The following is a 19091-nucleotide window of genomic DNA, read 5'->3' as shown; positions in this document are numbered from 1 at the left end:
ATTTGAATATATAACCACTGTAAAAAGCCAACATACGTAATGACCAGATTCATACACTGCAGTTCATTAATTTCCATACAGCACCTGACTTGTCAATTCTTTGGAAACAAAAAAAAGAAGCCATTTTTTGATGAATGTGGATTTATTTAGGCAAATAACTAAATACCGTGATCACTTGAGAGGCTCTGTACTTAAGTAGGTGAAAAGTTTAGGAAAATCAAGGCTCAATTCATTTAGAAAGAGTGTGTATAAGTTCAAAGCAGGTTTTTTTGGTTTGTGATGTAATGAAATTAACAAACTATAGTGTATTCTGACCTGATATAAGCCAAATTAACACTCATGGCTTTGTTCAGGTGATTGGAGCCCTATAGATACATTTGACATATAAAACCTTAGGCTTATCCTGGCATATACACCAAACATAGGCTCAAAACTTCATATGAGCCTTATGTGTATGGTCAGATTATGTTTTTTTCTGTATATTCTATTAATATATAATAGTAAATAGTAATAGTAAATAGATTCATATCAATAAGCCCCATATCTTGATGAAATACTTTATTTTATATGTCATATGTTATAGTATATGTGCTTGTTATATGGATACAATTGTCGATGTACAATGACTTTATGATACCCCACTGTTGTCTCTGCAAACCCTGAATTTAAAAATTATCATTAGTGCAATATTCTATACAAGTGCCACTGCACCGATTAAGGCTATTATTAATGTGCAAACATAAGTCATATTGCATCACAATCCATGTATGTTACAATACATTTAGTAGGGTAACCATGTAACGAGGATTGGTAATGATAGTTTCCAATGATATAGTTCAAAAAGATGTTGGCTATTAATTATTGTTATGTATACGATACTTCAACAATCCTGACTGAGTAATTCATTTCATCAGTCATAATAGATATAAAACTGGACTTTTCTTGCTTGCAACTGATTAAGAGCTCATGTGCTTCGACCCTCTTCGGAGGTACACGGTGCAGCCATTTGTAAACTCAACAAGAGCTTATATTCTAAAAGACTTCTAGGAGGAGAATGTCTTTGCAAAGCATACATACTGAGCATGTCACAATTTATTCTTATGGATTCTCAAGGAATCCATAAGATACAAACCTTGTAAAAAGAACTGTCCAGTTTGAGCCCATAGCCTTCTGTGGATGCTGTTTTAAGGGTAAGTACTAGTTGCATCTATAATACAGCCATGTGCATGAGCCTTCTATAATCACTGCTTTTAATCAATCATTGTATAAAAAAATATACCCAGTAGTTGTGTAAATGAAGAACCTTTACCCTTACTGCAGATATCATCAAGAGTATGCCTCCTTGCCGTCCAGAATTACAATGTCCGCTGTTACACAAATAGTTTTAATAAATGTTTTATAAAGCTTACTATATAAGTAAAAAGTAGACATATGAAATCCAGTGATTTCAGCATCCATCACCTAATAACACTTGAAGTGCTGACATACAGCTGCTTGGAGGGTTGAACACAGATGGATCTTTTATGCCTAGCTGTAAGTCGAAGAAGCGTGTGGAAGCTGTCATGCTTTCATTCTTTGTGTAGGTTTCATGCACTGGATAGCAATCCTTATTTGTGTAAACTCCAACCCAGGTTTCAGCTGTTAAAGGTGAAAAAAATAGAAGAATGAAAATTATTAAAGCTGTGAAATATTAAAACACAGTGTATATATATATATATATATATATATATATATATATATATATATATGTGTGTATATATATATATATATATATATATGTATGTATATATATATATATATATATATATAAATGTACAGACATCAGAGAAGACGCAGCAACGTCAGAAGCAGCCGCTCACCACACCAGGGATCCCTCCATATGGGGCAGAGAGAGATATAAGACTGGGCATGTGTGACCATCTTGGGACAATTACTGAGGTGGACACAGAATAAAAGCAGCAGGTGGCGCTATTCTAACATTAGTTCTGGAATATATGGGGGTAGAAACTAATTTTGAAACAAATGTAAATACAAAAAATGTTTATAATTATGGGTTGGATTTACCTAGAAACAATATTTTTCGTGGCACAACCCCTGCAAGGGCTGTGTCAAAGGTCAGTACAGTGTTAAGGTGCCCATGCACCTTCAACTATAGTCAGCTGAGGGATCATTTGGTCAACAGTTGTCATTCCTGGCTCCCTCACAGGGACGAATGTTTAGCTCTGCTAAATATTTGCTTGTTCAGAAAAGGACAGCATGGATCTCCACTTCGGCACACAACAAGGATCTTGCAGTGCTCAAATGCAATGGCTACATGTTTCACTGCTTGACAAGCAACTTCCTCAGACATGTTGCCTGAGGAAGCTGGTTGTCCAGCAGTGAAACACATTACTATTGTATTTGGATCCTGCAAATAAAGAGTTCATGCTTTTATCTCTGAGTCTTTGGTGTGCAATAATGTCGAGCTGTAATTGCCCAGTGGGCACTACAGGACACTAGCAGCACACTTGTCCTGTCTCACCTGTCTGTATGCCATCCTGGATACAGAAGGTGCCATTTGTGGGAGAGACCCTGTGTCTCCCCTTCTGCTCTAAACTAGAGCTCATCACTGACATCAGCTGGCCTCTCACTGCCTGACAGTCAGGTTTAATCTCACTGGTGCAGAGCCCCTAAGGGTGGGAAAGAAGCAAACAAGTTCCTATGCAAGTGGGCGGCTAGTGAGAGAGGTCATAAAAGGAAATGACACAGAGCAGTTAGCAGACTCAGCCGGGAGAGAGTAAGAAGGTTGCAGTTTCCGTAGTCGGTCAGGAGGAGTGTTTAGCAAGTTATTCTTAGCCAAGGTAGAGTGTGGTGACAACTCGCTCCCTTGCCATTCTACAGCAGAGCTTCAGAAGACCCTTTCCAAGGTGCATTTTCATCAGTGAGTCACAGCGACCCGGTAAAATCAAAGCAAGGATCAGCATATGGTCACTAGTCCCTCTGCCTAAAGGTATACCTTACAACATCATCATCCGGAGTGTCCAAAATAGAGTGGGGCAGCACAGTGACAACAAAAGGCCTCCATCACTTAACTGTAAGTGCATTGGGGTGCTACAACTCCCAAATTTCTGGCGTCCTACAAACAGGATAGTTCCTTCTTCTTCTAACTATAATCCAAGATGTCAGTTGCGGAGGATAAGTATGCTGGCAACCAGCCGGCCATCGTTTACCAGGCAGATGCTGCTGCACCAGTCATTGCGCCCCCACAGCCCCCGCAGTGGCTTGCACACCCATGGTTAGCTGTGCGCCGCTAACCATGCCCTATTGCTTAGGAGCACTATAGCTACCTAAGTACAGTGGCGAGTGCCACACGCTAGAAGGTCCCGATGCCAGGGAAGTTAAAACATGGCCACATGAGCACAAAAAGACGGTGGACAATATTATGGCTAGGCGGCAGAATATCATTGATAAACATACTATGTCGGAGGTAAAGAAGAGATTCTTTAATAAAAGACAGAGTTGGGGAGACTCCTCTGCAGGAGGACATATAGGCCGTATAAGGGCCAACCCTAAGGAGGCTGCTGGTGCAGACCAAGCTCTTAGGGAACAGTTTTAGAGGGTTCATTAACGGAGACTCTCAGGAGCCAGTTGTAGATGTTGTCGGTGTAGCACTCAGATAGCACATTTTTACTATTTAAAGAGCTGGCCATTACTATTCTGGGTATGGAGCCTCAGACCGCTGAGGGGGAGGAGACTAAGAAGGGGGTGAATGTGTCATGTGATGAAAGTTTGTCCTGCCCCATTAGCATGACATGTATAGGCAGGCGGCGCAATCTAGCAGTGATATGTCTGCTCCATTATTAGAAATGCAGAAACAGATGATGAAACTGACTCGTAGTGTTGCCGCGCTGTGTCAGAAAGTCAACAAGCTACAGAGCCCATGTTCAATGCCTCAGCTATTACTGCCCAAGCACCAATTCCCTCTGGGACCGCATCGGCTGTCTGGAAGTTATCCACGCCCCTGTCATGGAATATAAAGTGTTAAGTTTCAGAATGCAATAAGTGTATGTTTCTTACCTTGTATTGGACTATTGACCCTTAAATAGAAGGCTAAAACCTATGCTTTGTAGTGCTGGTAACTAGGATTTTAAGATAACAAGTCAACAGACAAATTAAATAAGGCTAAGCTATGTTAACAGAGAAGACACACAGCTATAGCAGAAATAGTGTATGATGTGATAACAATATCTTGACTGAAGTGATTTCCATCTCTAACACGACCCTCAAGAGCTTTAAGACTATTTGGTAGTCAATAAGCCTTATGATAAATAAGCTTTGTCACTATGTAACACTAATCTTTGTACCAAGTAGCTTTTGAATACGCCCTCTTCTTTCTGTATAAAAGGAGTTGGTAATGTTGATAATAAAGTAGAATTCATTGAGTTCTCATGAAGAAGTGTCTTGCCATAACATGGAGTAATTTCATGCTAGTGATAGATAATTGCTAGCAAATCTTCTCATCACGGGCTTCCATATCATTATCTACCAATTTGGCACCTGGCAACAAGGTCATCAGATCGGTAACGGTGTAGTCCGATAACACCCCTCATGGACATTTTGTATGCATTGCTGCCAAAACAGACATGATAGTCAGACATGCTACCGTGTAAACGGGCATCCCCTGGGGAGAAGGACTGCACCCCAGGAGTACGGACAATAGGTCCACGCGCTGATAAAGGTATTAATAGATATGTAGGCGCCTGTCCAGAAGTCATGTTATATATGGATGGTATGCCCCTGCCTGCGCTTATTGATAACGGGACACAAGTTACCACTATCTGCCAGGGTGACTTTGAAAAATACTGGTTCCCTGACATTCTCAGCTGTCCGCCTAAACAATTAATCAACGCTGTGGCGAGCAATAGTCTACCTGTACCTATAGTGGGGTATTGGGAACCGACTGTTATAGGTGGGAAGGCAGAGCTACTCCGGCAAGGAATACTAATGATAGATGTGCCTGACAAAAATGCACCAATCATCACACTGGGCATGAATATCTTAAAGAACTGCTATGCAGAGATGCTAGAAGTGCTGCAGAGTAATATGCCCGCAGCATCACAGGCCCAGAGAGCTGTGCTAAAGATCAATATAAAAACCTTGTCAGCTTAATAGCGGTTTGCCAATTCGCAGGGTCATGTGGGAAGAGCCCGTGTGAAGGACGTCAGACCGGTTTTAGTCCCGCCAGTGTCTGAATTTGTCCTATAGTGCCAGACAAGGCCAGGTCTACATGGCCGTGCCTATGAGGCAGTAGCACAGCACATCCCTATAGATGGTCATCCCTATTTACTGGCTGCCTGGAGCCTTGTTACAGTGACCAATGGGAAGGTGCTGGTCTGCCTCATAAATATTGGAAGTGTCCCTGCACAATTAAAGAAATATTCTGCTGTGGCACAAGTGTCCCTGCTGAAACCCACTGATGTGTTTGAGAGTCAGACTGACAGTGTGTTGCAGGGGGCTCAGTCCGTATAGGCAGGTTCCCCTCAGTCTTCCTCCTGGCTCTCTGAGCCGCATATTGGGGATAATCAGACACCCGCTGATCAGATACAGGGAATCAAGGATGTGACAATGGAGAAGCGAGATGCCTTTAGCCAACATAAACTTTTCAATGACCTCTGCCACTCTATCCACACCAATGGCAACGTGCCGATCAAAGAAACATATAGGCCCATTCCACCTTCCTCCTATGAAAAAGTTAAAAGTATGATACAGGAGATGAAGGATAATCATATTATCAGGAAAAGGCTTAGTCCCTAGGCTGCTCCCATAGTACTTGTCAAAAAGAAGGATGGAGGCCTTTGCTTCTGTGTGGATTATAGAAAGTTGAATAATATAGCACACAAATATTCCTATTCTCTCCCTCGTAATGAGGAGTCTCTGATGGCCTTAGGCTCTGCCACCTACTTTTCCACTCTGGATCTGACCAGTGGATATTGACAGGTGCCCATGAGTGAGGCGGATAGAGAGAAAACCATCTTTACCACACCAATGGGGCTGTTTAATTCAATCGCGTGACCTTTGGCCTCTGCAATGCCCCAGGCACTTTCTAAAGGCTAGTAGAGAGATGCTTGGGCCACAAAAACTCTCTATTATATCTGGATGCTATAAGAATATACTCCAAAACATTTGAGGAGCACATACAAAACCTCTGAGAGGTGTTCCAGATTCTTAAGGATCACGGATTAAAAATAAAGCCATGAAAGTGCCATTTGCTGCAGACTGAAGTCTGCTACCTTGAACATATCGTCAGTACCAAAGGGATATACCCGGATCCTGATAAAGTAAATGCAGTGATTACTTGGCCTACTCTTAAGACCTTGAAGGATATCAGGAGTTTTGTAGGGTTTGTGGGGTATTACAAGCGTTTCAAGCACCCATTGCCATAAATTGGGAAAGAGAGCAAGAGCAGGCCTTTCAGGTATTAAAAGAAAAATTAACTACTTTCCCCATTCTTGCTTATCCCGATTATGCACTCACATTTAACTTATACATGGATGCTAGTTTCAGGGGCCTAGGTGCAGTGCTTAGTCAAGTACAAGAAGGCAAGGAAAGGGTAGTTGCTTATGTTAGCCGTTCATTAAAGGGTGCTGTACAAAATGACCAGAATTACAGCTCCTTCAAACTGGAACTTCTTGCCCTAGTCTGGGTTGTGACTAAAAAAGTTAAGGACTACCTTGCTGCTACCTTTACCACCTATACAGACAATAACTCAGTTGCCCACCTAAACTTTGCAAAACCAGGGGCATTAGAACAGAGATGGCTGTCCTGCCTGGCCAATTTCACCTTTCAGGTCAAATAACACACTGGGAAGAGTGCGGTATTTGCTGACGCTCTCTCTAGGCTACCAACTACACTAGACAATTCACCTGAAGAGGACACATGCGAAGACGTTGAGATGCCGGACTTTACCCGGCATAAGCCCATTAAAATTGTCAAGTCAGTTCTTCTAGTCACCCATCAGAAACAGTAGACATGTTAAAGAAATTGTTCTTGCTTCAACTGGACAGTCGGACCTTTGAAGATTTACAGGAACATTTGCTCACAGAAAAAAACCAAAAAGTATATTATGCAAATCCATGGACCCTGAATTACAGAGATTATCGAGACAGAGGGAGAGACTGTTCTTCAAAAAGAATATTAATTACAGAGGTTCTATCAACCCCGCCTGCACCAAATTCCATGCAGAGATGCAAATCAGGTACTACTTTCTTATCATGACCAATACAAACACTTTGGAAGCTATGATCCGCCAGCGCTTTTACTGGAGTGACATGAGAGATGATATAGGGAAGTGGTACCAAGAATGCGCAGTTTGCAAAACCAAAAGAAGAGCCCAACACGATCAAAGAGCCCCATTACATCTCATCATCACCAACAAACCCTTGTAAATCCTCTCCATTGACCATTTAAAAGTAGAAAGTAGTAAGTCTAGGTATAGCTACGTACTTACCCTAATTGATTGCTACACCAAATTCATAGTCACCATCCCTGTAGAAGATCTCACCACCAGAACAACTGCTGCTAACGTCTGAAAACATTTCATCCTCAACTATGGATTCCCTGACCAAATACTTTCTGACAGAGGACCAGCCTTCGAGTCACAACTGTTGCAGGAGTTATGTGACACCTATGATTGTAGGAAACTACGTACCACCGCTCATCACCCCCAAGAAAATGGACTCTGTGAAAAGGCAAACCAGACCATACTTAAGTTGCTCAGAACCATGCCATCCAAACAAAGAGAATACTGGCCTATGTTGCTACCCAAATTAATTTACACTTACAACAATACCCCTCTACTGAATACACCCCATACTATTTGATGGCCGCCAGGGAAGATTGCCCTGTAACTTAAAACTGTGAATCCAAGTTATTTCTGCGTCATCATCATCCAAAGAGTGTCCAAAATAGAGTGTGGCATCACCATGACAACAAAAGGCCGTACCAACTGTAAGTGTGTTAGGGTGTTACAGAGCTCCATGCTGTCCTTCTCTGCATCCAGCGTCAGTATGACAAAGGAGGTAAGCAGCCCCTTCCATTAAGCTGCATTAGCAGTTCTGCCTCTGGGGCTCATCTATTCACATACTATGGGTATATACTTGAGGCGCTTTTTTCTGGTGTCTTATGCAATTTGTATATTTAGGGAAGGTAAGCTACAGTTAGACAACTCTGACACCAGCTTATCTCCTCAGGAACAAAGGGACTGGGCATTGAAATTCAACATCCCTTATCCCTATTTTTCCGATATCATCTGTCAGAGGAGTCATTCAGCCCATCATTATCAGCAGGTTTGGGCGACTAAACATTAATATTTATTGGGGGGCTTAAGTTGTACTCCCTGTGTGGAAACATAGTCTAAGGGTACAGACACATGCAGTCGGTTTTAAAAAATTCTTATTTAATGGCTGTACAATTTTGCTGTTAATACCGCAGTTTTACCCACAAAGTGGTGAAGCCATTAACATGATTTTTATTGCTCATATAGTTTTGCATGCAAAATTGCTGTATTAACAGCAAAATTGTACAGCCATAAACTAAGAATTGGAAAATTGTACCAATTGCATGTGTCTGTACTCTTACTAGTACAAATGTGTTATAACATTGTTCCCAGTACAGATCTATTCTCCCATAGTTACTATTCCTAAAGCTGGAAATGTGTTGGTCAGTCCACATTCAATTGTACAGTCTGCTTTGTGATCACAGCCTGCAGAGATCACATATAGATCTGGTATCTGAGCACTATATGATCAACATATGGCAGTATTATTGGTTATATTGGTGTTTTATAGTGGTAACATACACTTGGCCCTAACTGAAAAAGGGAAGCTCATCTCTGACTGTATGATTTTGTAGGTTCTGTGTTCTATTTTTATTTCATTTTTGTGTTTATAATATGATTTGCATACAGTATTTAATGGAATGATGATGGAAGCGTGACCAACTAATGCATAATTTGCCAGTACATGCTGCTATTTTTCCACAGTACAGAGCACATAGGACAATCTAGTATTTGGGCTGGTGGGGTTTGTGTGCCAAGGCTGCTTTTTAGTCCAGTGGTATTGTTCATGTCTTTTATTGAGCACATTGGGTAAACATACACAAAGCAAATGAATAAAAAGTAAGTAGACCACTGTGTTAATAATTTTTCTAAAAGCTTATTGGCAAAAAGTGTTTTAACCCCTTAATGACATGGCCTATTTTGTGCTTAAGGACGCAACAATTTTTGGCGGATTTTGATCTCCATTTTTTCAAAAGCCATAACTTTTTTATTTTTCTGTCGACGCGGCCGTATAAGGGCTTGTTTTTTGCGTGGCGAGCTGTAGTTTTTATCGGTGCCACTTTTGGGTACATAGACTATATCGTAAAACCTTTATTATTTTTTTTATGATAACTGGGAGAGAAAACGCATCAATTCTGCCATAGATTTTTAGTTTTTTTTTTACAGCGTTAATCATGCAGCATAAATGACACAATACATTTTTTCTGCAGGTTGGTACGATTACAACGATACCAAAATTCTTATATTTCTTTAGGTTTTTCCACTTTTTTGCAATAAAAACCCCTTTTTTTGGAAATCTTTTTTTTCTCTATCGCTGCATTCAAAATCCTGTAACTTTTTTTATTTTTCTATGTACGGAGCTCTTTGATGGCTTATTTTTTGCGAGACGAGTTGTAGTTTTTATTGGTACCATTTTGGGGAATATACTTTTTTTGATCACTTTTATTGCATTTTTTGGGAGGCAAAATGCTAAAAATTAGCATTTTGCCTCTGTTTTTTAGCGGTTTTTTTTACGCTTTTTGCCGTACAAAATAAAATGTGTGTTCAACTTTTTGTACACGTTGTTATGGACGCGTTAATACCAAATATATGCCATTTTAATTTTTTTATGCTAATATTAGAAAAAGCACAAAAAAGGTTTTTTTTTACATTTTTCTTTTCTTTTTTTTTTACACTATTTGAGTCCCTCTGAGGGACTTGCAGCACAGCACTTCTGATCGCTGTGATAAGGCATGGCAGGGCTACTGCCCTGCCATGCCTTATCGCTTATACAGCGATCATAGGCATTGGCACTACAGGACGCCAGTGTCCGGTGTCCTGTTGCCATGGCTCAGACTGGGCTCTTGCGATAACATCGCGAGAACCGGCTAGAGACACAGAGGGAGCTCGCTCCTCTGTGAACTGTTTCCCTACCGCGATCTGTTGCAGCGGGAGTCCGGCTATCACTGACAGCCGGCTCCCGCTGCAGGATACTGCGAGATCAGTCATGATCTTGCGCTATCCCGATGACGTAAGGGTACGTCATTTTGCTGGAAGTACCAGCCTGCCATGACGTACCCTTACGTTCTTCTCCAGAAAGATTGGTTAGTATTAACCATGTCTCTATGCAAACAACTTTCAAGAGACTTTAGAAAGACATTTTATAGACACATTAAGCTGTAAATTGTAGAGAAGCCATGCTAAACACCTCAATCCACTTTTAGATATATCTACAAATGAATAAGAATTCAGGACTGTTCCAGTGCTTCCTGTTAAGATAATTGCAAGGGCACAATGGGTAATCCCAAAAGAGGTTGGTCAAATTGGAAAATGTCCTATGGAACAAAGAATGAAACTTTAGCACAAATGTACAATGCTATGTGTAGTGGATAAAGAATAGAGATGAGCAAACACCAAAATGTTCGGGTGCTCGTTATTCGGAACGAACTTCCCGCGATGCTCGAGGGTTCGTTTCGAACAACGAACCCCATTGAAGTCAATGGGCGACCAGAGCATTTTTGTATTTCGCCGATGCTCGCTAAGGTTTTCATGTGTGAAAATCTGGGCAATTCAAGAAAGTGATGGGAATGACACAGAAACGGATAGGGCAGGCGAGGGGCTACATGTTGGGCTGCATCTCAAGTTCACAGGTCCCACTATTAAGCCACAATACCGGCAAGAGTGCCCCCCCCCCCTCCCAACAACTTTTACTTCTGAAAAGCCCTCATTAGCATGGCATACCTTTGCTAAGCACCACACTAGCTACAACAAAGCACAATCACTGCCTGGATGACACTCCGCTGCCACTTCTCCTGGGTTACATGCTGACCAACCACCCCCCCCCTCCCCCCCACAGCGCACACCAAAGTGTCCCTGCGCAGCCTTCAGCTGCCCTCATGCCACACCACCCTCATGTCTATTTAGAAGTGCGTCTGCCATGAGGAGGAACCGCAGGCACACACTGCAGAGGGTTGGCACGGCTAGGCAGCGACCCTCTTTAAAAGTTGCGGGTCGATAGCCCACAATGCTGTACAGAAGCAATGAGAAATAGAATCCTGTGCCACCGCCATCAGGAGCTGCACACGTAGGCATAGCAATGGGGAACCTATGTGCCACACACTATTCATTCTGTCAAGGTGTCTGCATGCCCCAGTTAGACCGGGCTTTTTAATTCATAGACACAGGCAGGTACAACTCCCTATTGTGAAGTCCCTGTGGACCGACAGCATGGGTGGGTGCCAGGAAGCCACCGGCGGTACATAGAAATATCCCATTGCATTGCCCAACACAGCTGAGGTAGTAATGTCGTGCGTAATACAGGTGGGCTTCGGCCCACACTGCATGCCCCAGTCAGACTGGTGTTCTTTAGAAGTGGACACATGTAGGTTAAACTCCCTGTGGACCCACTGCCTGGGTGGGTGCCAGGAAGCCACCGGCGGTACATAGAAATATCCCATTGCATTGCCCAACACAGCTGAGGTAGTAATGTCGTGCATAATGCAGGTGGGCTTCGGCCCACACTGCATGCCCCAGTCAGACTGGGGTTCTTTAGAAGTGGACACATGTAGGTTAAACTCCCTGTGGACCCACTGCCTGGGTGGGTGCCAGGAAGCCACCGGCGGTACATAGAAATATCCCATTGCATTGCCCAACACAGCTGAGGTAGTAATGTCGTGCGTAATACAGGTGGGCTTCGGCCCACACTGCATGCCCCAGTCAGACTGGGGTTCTTTAGAAGTGGACACATGTAGGTTAAACTCCCTGTGGACCCACTGCCTGGGTGGGTGCCAGGAAGCCACCGGCGGTACATAGAAATATCCCATTGCATTGCCCAACACAGCTGAGGTAGTAATGTCGTGCGTAATACAGGTGGGCTTCGGCCCACACTGCATGCCCCAGTCAGACTGGGGTTCTTTACAAGTGTACAGATGTGTTAAAAACTCCGTGTGCACCTACAGCATGGGTGGCTCCCTGGAACCCACCGGCGGTACACAAAAATATCCCATTGCATTGCCCAACACAGCTGAGGTAATGTCAGCTGGAATGCAGGTGGGCTAAAAATTAATTTGATTACACTGTAGGCGAGGGCCCACAAAAATTGCTGTATCAACAGTACTAATGTACATCCCAAAAATTGGCCATGGCCAGCCAAGAGGGCAGGTGAAACCCATTAATCGCTTTGGTTAATGTGGCTTAAGTGGTAACTAGGCCTGGAGGCAGCCCAGTGTAACGAAAAATTGGTTCAAGTTACAGTTCCAACGCTTTTAAGCGCATTGAAACTTATAAAAATTGTTCAGAAAAATTATTTGAGTGAGCCTTGTGGCCCTAAGAAAAATTGCCCGTTCAGCGTGATTACGTGAGGTTTCAGGAGGAGGAGCAGGAGGAGGAGGAGGAATATTAGACATAGATTGATGAAGCAGAAATGTCCCCGTTTTGGATGGTGAGAGAGAACGTAGCTTCCATCCGCGGGTGCAGCCTACGTATTGCTTACGTATCGCTGCTGTCCGCTGGTGGAGAACAGAAGTCTGGGGAAATCCAGCCTTTGTTCATCTTGATGAGTGTTAGCCTGTCGGCACTGTCGGTTGACAAGCGGCTACGCTTATCTGTGATGATTCCCCCAGCCGCACTAAACACCCTCTCCGACAAGACGCTAGCCGCAGGACAAGCAAGCACCTCCAGGGCATACAGCGCTAGTTCAGGCCACGTGTCCAGCTTCGACACCCAGTAGTTGTAGGGGGCAGAGGCGTCACCAAGGATGGTCGTGCGATCCGCTACGTACTCCCTCACCATCCTTTTACAGTGCTCCCGCCGACTCAGCCGTGACTGGGGAGCGGTGACACAGTCTTGGTGGGGAGCCATAAAGCTGGCCAGGCCCTTAAAGACTGTTGCACTGCCTGGGATGTACATGCTGCTCGATCTACGCACATCCCCTGCTACCTTGCCCTCGGTACTGCGCCTTCTGCCACTAGCGCTGTCGGCTGGGAATTTTACCATCAGCTTGTCCGCAAGGGTCCTGTGGTATAGCAACACTCTCGAACCCCTTTCCTCTTCGGGAATCAGAGTGGGCAGGTTCTCCTTATACCGTGGATCGAGCAGTGTGTACACCCAGTAATCCGTCGTGGCCAGAATGCGTGCAACGCGAGGGTCACGAGAAAGGCATCCTAACATGAAGTCAGCCATGTGTGCCAGGGTACCTGTACGCAACACATGGCTGTCTTCACTAGGAAGATCACTTTCAGGATCCTCCTCCTCCTCCTCCTCAGGCCATACACGCTGAAAGGATGACAGGCAATCAGCCGGTGTACCGTCAGCAGCGGCCCAAGCTGTCTCTTACCCCTCCTCCTCATCCTCCTCATGCTCCTCCTCCTCCTCCTGTACGCGCTGAGAAATAGACAGGAGGGTGCCCTGACTATCCAGCGGCATACTGTCTTCCCCCGCCCCCGTTTCCAAACGCAAAGCAGCTGCCTTTATGGTTTGCAGGGAATTTCTCAAGATGCATAGCAGAGGAATGGTGACGCTAATGATTGTAGCATCGCCGCTCACCACCTGGGTAGACTCCTCAAAATTACCAAGGACATGGCAGATGTCTGTCAACCAGGCCCACTCTTCTGAAAGGAATTGAGGAGGCTGACTCCCACTGCGCCGCCCATGTTGGAGTTGGTATTCGACTATAGCTCTACGTTGTTCATAGAGCCTGGCCAACATGTGGAGCGTAGAGTTCCACCGTGTGGGCACGTCGCACAGCAGTCGATGCACTGGCAGCTTAAAGTGATGTTGCAGGGTGCGCAGGGTGGCAGCGTCCGTGTGGGACTTGCAAAAATGTGCGCAGAGCCGGCGCGCCTTTACGAGCAGGTCTGACAAGCGTGGGTAGCTTTTCAGAAACCGCTGAACCACCAAATTAAAGACGTGGGCCAGGCATGGCACGTGCGTGAGGCTGCCGAGCTGCAGAGCCGCCACCAGGTTACGGCCGTTGTCACACACGACCATGCCCGGTTGGAGGCTCAGCGGCGCAAGCCAGCGGTCGGTCTGCTGTGTCAGACCCTGCAGCAGTTCGTGGGCCGTGTGCCTCTTATCGCCTAAGCTGAGTAGTTTCAGCACGGCCTGCTGACGCTTGCCCACCGCTGTGCTGCCACACCGCGCGACACCGACTGCTGGCGACATGCTGCTGCTAACACATCTTGATTGCGAGACAGAGGAGGAGGAGGAGGAGGAGGAGGGTGCTTTAGTGGAGGAAGCATACACCTTCGCAGATACCACCACCGAGCTGGGGCCCGCAATTCTGGGGGTGGGTAGGATGTGAGCGGTCCCAGGCTCTGACTCTGTCCCAGCCTCCACTAAATTCACCCAATGTGCCGTCAGGGAGATGTAGTGGCCCTGCCCGCCTGTGCTTGTCCACGTGTCCGTAGTTAAGTGGACCGTGGCAGTAACCGCGTTGGTGAGGGCGCGTACAATGTTGCGGGAGACGTGGTCGTGCAGGGCTGGGACGGCACATCGGGAAAAGTAGTGGCGACTGGGAACTGAGTAGCGCGGGGCCGCCGCCTCTATGATACTTTTGAAGGACTCCGTTTCCACAACCCTATACGGCAGCATCTCAAGGCTGATGAATTTTGCTATGCGGACGGTTAACGTTTGAGCGTGCGGGTGCTTGGCGGCGTACTTGCGCTTGTGCTCCAACAGTTGCGCAAGCGACGGCTGGACGGTGCGCTGAACTACACTGCTGGATGGGGCCGAGGACAGCGGAGGTGAGGGTGTGGGTGCAGGCCAGGAGACGGTAGTGCCTGTGTCCTGAGAGGGGGGTTGCATCTCAGTGGCAGGTTGGGGCACCTTGCGGGGTGCTTGGCCATCATATGTCTGCGCATGCTGGTGGTGGTGAGGCTGTTGGTGTTGGCTCCCCGGCTGAGCTTTGCGCGACAAAGGTTGCACACCACTGTTCGTCGGTCGTCAGGCGTCTCTGTGAAAAACTGCCAGACCTTAGAGCACCTCGGCCTCTGCAGGGTGGCATGGCGCGAGGGGGCGCTTTGGGAAACACTTGGTGGATTATTCGGTCTGGCCCTGCCTCTACCCCTGGCCACCGCACTGCCTCTTGCAACCTGCCCTGCTCATGCCCTTGACTCCCCCTCTGAAGACCTGTCCTCCTGAGTAAGCGTTGCACACCAGGTGGGGTCAGTCACCTCATCGTCCTGCTGCTCTTCCTCCGAATCCTCTGTGCGCTGCTCCCTCGGACTTACTGCCCTTACTACTACCTCACTGCAAGACAACTGTGTCTGATCGTCATCGTCCTCCTCACCCACAGAAAGTTGTTGAGACAGTTGGCGGAAGTCCCCAGCTTCTTCCCCCGAACCCCGGAAACTTTCGAATGGTTGGGCATCAGTGACGATAAACTCCTCTGGTGGGAGAGGAACCGCTGCTGCCCAATCTAAGCAGGGGCCCGAGAACAGTTCCTGGGAGTGTTCCCGCTCCTGAGCAGGTGTTATTGTAGTGGAGTGAGGAGGCTGGGAGGAAGGAGGAGCAGCAGACAGAGGATTCGGATTTGCAGCACTGGACGGCGCAGAACTGCGGGTAGACGATAGGTTGCTCGAAGCACTTTCTGCCATCCAGGACAGGACCTGCTCACACTGCTCATTTTCTAATAACCGTCTCCCGCGTGGACCCATTAATTGGGCGATGAATGTGGGGACACCAGAAACGTGCCTCTCTCCTAATCACGCAGCAGTCGGCTGCGACACACCTGGATCAGGAGCTTGGCCTGTGCCCACACTCTGACTTGGCCCTCCGCGTCCTCGGCCGCGTCCACGTCCTCTAGGCCTACCCCTACCCCTCAGCATGCTGTATTACCAGTGATTTGATTTCACAGGCAGCTAATAAATTGGCGCAAGACTGCAGGCCAAATATAATTTTTTCCCTTTTTTGAAAACGAAAGGCCCCACTGCCTCTAGTGAATGAATAATCTAAGTTTAATAACTGTGCTGTTTTCCTGCTAATGTGTCACAGAACGTGAGGGTAGCAGAGTTATTAACTGTGGCAGAGCAGGTATTTTTTTTCCCAATTAAGGAAAGCAAATGGCGAAGCCAGGAGTAAAACGTAGCTGGGTGCGTATGATTTTTACAGGTTGCACACGCAGCCAACACGTGTCCACCGGCGTTAGTACGGACAGAGGCAGGACAAATAGAATTATTTTCCGTTTTTTTGCACCAAAAGGCAGCACTGCGTATATTCTATGAACATGAGAAGTTTAATAACTGTGCTGTTTTCCTGCTAATGTGTCACAGAACGTGAGGGTAGCAGAGTTATTAACTGTGGCAGAGCAGGTATTTTTTTTCCCGATTAAGGAAAGCAAATGGCGAAGCCAGGAGTAAAACGTAGCTGGGTGCGTATGATTTTTACAGGTTGCACACGCAGCCGACACGTGTCCACCGGCGTTAGTACGGACAGAGGCAGGACAAATAGAATTATTTTCCGTTTTTTTGCACCAAAAGGCAGCACTGCGTATATTCTATGAACATGAGAAGTTTAATAACTGTGCTGTTTTCCTGCTAATGTGTCACAGAACGTGAGGGTAGCAGAGTTATTAACTGTGGCAGAGCAGGTATTTTTTTTCCCGATTAAGGAAAGCAAATGGCGAAGCCAGGAGTAAAACGTAGCTGGGTGCGTCTGATTTTTACAGGTTGCACACGCAGCCGACACGTGTCCACCGGCGTTAGTACGGACAGAGGCAGGACAAATAGAATTATTTTCCGTTTTTTTGCACCAAAAGGCAGCACTGCGTATATTCTATGAACATGAGAAGTTTAATAACTGTGCTGTTTTCCTGCTAATGTGTCACAGAACGTGAGGGTAGCAGAGTTATTAACTGTGGCAGAGCAGGTATTTTTTTTCCCAATTAAGGAAAGCAAATGGCGAAGCCAGGAGTAAAACGTAGCTGGGTGCGTATGATTTTTACAGGTTGCACACGCAGCCGACACGTGTCCACCGGCGTTAGTACGGACAGAGGCAGGACAAATAGAATTATTTTCACTTGTTTTACAAGCAAAAGGCAGCACTGCGTATATTCAATGAATAATAACTGTGTTGTGGCCCTGCCTATACAATTCTTTCCCTGCAGTATCAATGGAGGGTGGAATGCTCTGCAGAGGCGATTTTGAGAAGCAAAAAAAAATGCAGCACAGCTAACAGCAGCCTGGACAGTACTGCACACGGATAAATATGGCCCTAGAAAGGACCGTTGAGGTTCTTGAAGGCTACACTCACTCCTAACACTCTCCCTGCCTATGCAGCACTTCTGTCCCTAATGCTGGGTGCAACGCTCTGCAGAGCCGATTTTGAGAAGAAAAAAAATGGCACTGCTAACAGCAGCCAACACACAGCTATCAGTGGCCCTAATAAGGACCTTTGGGGGTCTTGAAGCCTACACTAACTACCAATTCTTTCCCTACAGCAGCTCCGGTACAAACAGCACTGTCCCTCATCTAACTCACACGGCATCTGAGCCGAACCGCGGGAGGGGCCGACTTTTATGTTCGGGTGACACCTGATCTTCCCAGCCACTCACAGCAGGGGGGTGGTATAGGGCTTGAACGTCACAGGGGGAAGTTGTAATGCCTTCCCTGTCTTTCAATTGGCCAAAAAAAGCGCGCTAACGTCTCAGGGAAGGAAGTGAAAGTAACCAGAACACCGCATGGTGTTCGTTACGAATAACGAACATCCCGAACACCCTAATATTCGCACGAATATCAAGCTCGGAAGAACACGTTCGCTCATCTCTAATAAAGAACACTGTGCACCAACACCAAACTGTCATCTCAACTCAACTGTAAACATGATGGAGGAAGCATTGTGGATTGGTGTTGCTTTGCTACTTTGGAGCCTGGACACCTTGTGATCATTGAGAGAACAATGAATTCTTAGGTGTATAATAGCATTTTACAAGAGATTGTAAGGGCTGCTGTCCATGACCTCAAACTGAAGGTTGGGTATAGGGTGATGCAACAAGCCAGTGACACGAAGCACACAAGCAGATTAACTAAGGAATTATTGAAAAGGAAGATTTCTGTTTTGGACTAGCCAAGTCTTAACCTTAACCCTATTGAAATGGGTTGTGGCATTGCCTAAAGAGAGCTGTGCACTCAAATCATCCCAGAAATATTGATGAACTGAGACTGAGACATATTTACAGGCAAGAATAGTCCAGAATTCCTTTTCAACGTTCTAAAAATATTACTTGCAGCTACGTTTAGTGGAGGTGATTGCAGTTAAAGGGGTTCTGCAGTTTATGGAATTAATTTTGTTTTTCCCCTGCACTGTGGATGTTCACTTAGAAGGGATTTCCCATTACTAAAAAAATGCTTTACAACCATTCTGTCCTTCCTGGTTGCTGCTTACCAGGACATGTAACTGTTGCAGCCAATCACAGGCTATAGAAGGTCCCTGCTGAGACCAGTGATTGGCTGCAGCAGTCACATCTTCTGGTCAGCAACAACCAGGAAGTACAAAAAGGCAGAGAAGCAATTTTTAGTTGTGGGAAACCCCTCTAGCTACAGATTTCAGCCTCTATTTTTGGAGGCGGAATCCGTGAGAAAAAATCCATTTGAGAGGCTGCCTGCAGACGTCTGGATCGGATCACGCTGGGAGAATTCTCGCAGCGGGATACAGACCCATGCCCCCGCAGAGACCTGCGTCTTCTGTCTCTGCATGCGGAGAACGGAGCTGGCCTGTCACTACTGACATTTCTGTGCGGGCCTCTGCGAGACCCGCACAGAAATAGAACATGTCGTGATTTGGTTTCCGTGCATGTTTTCAC

At 45.8% G+C, this 19091-nt stretch overlaps 1 protein-coding gene across 1 annotated transcript in view; it reads right to left on the bottom strand.

Moving 5' to 3' along the window:
- Positions 1-541: 541 nt before the first annotated feature.
- EPDR1 (ependymin related 1) overlaps positions 542-19091 on the bottom strand; it is a 130168-nt gene continuing 111618 nt past the window's right edge. The window contains exon 3 of the mRNA XM_066584744.1: positions 542-1638. Coding sequence (XP_066440841.1) covers positions 1448-1638 — 191 coding nt within the window. The 3' untranslated portion in view covers positions 542-1447. The remainder of the gene's footprint in view (positions 1639-19091) is intronic.

The sequence above is a fragment of the Eleutherodactylus coqui genome, chromosome 12 (genome assembly GCF_035609145.1).
Source record: "Eleutherodactylus coqui strain aEleCoq1 chromosome 12, aEleCoq1.hap1, whole genome shotgun sequence".
Classification (NCBI taxonomy): domain Eukaryota; kingdom Metazoa; phylum Chordata; class Amphibia; order Anura; family Eleutherodactylidae; genus Eleutherodactylus; species Eleutherodactylus coqui.
The sequence above is the reverse complement of the archived record's forward strand: the minus strand, read 5'-3'. Positions and strand labels throughout refer to the sequence as shown.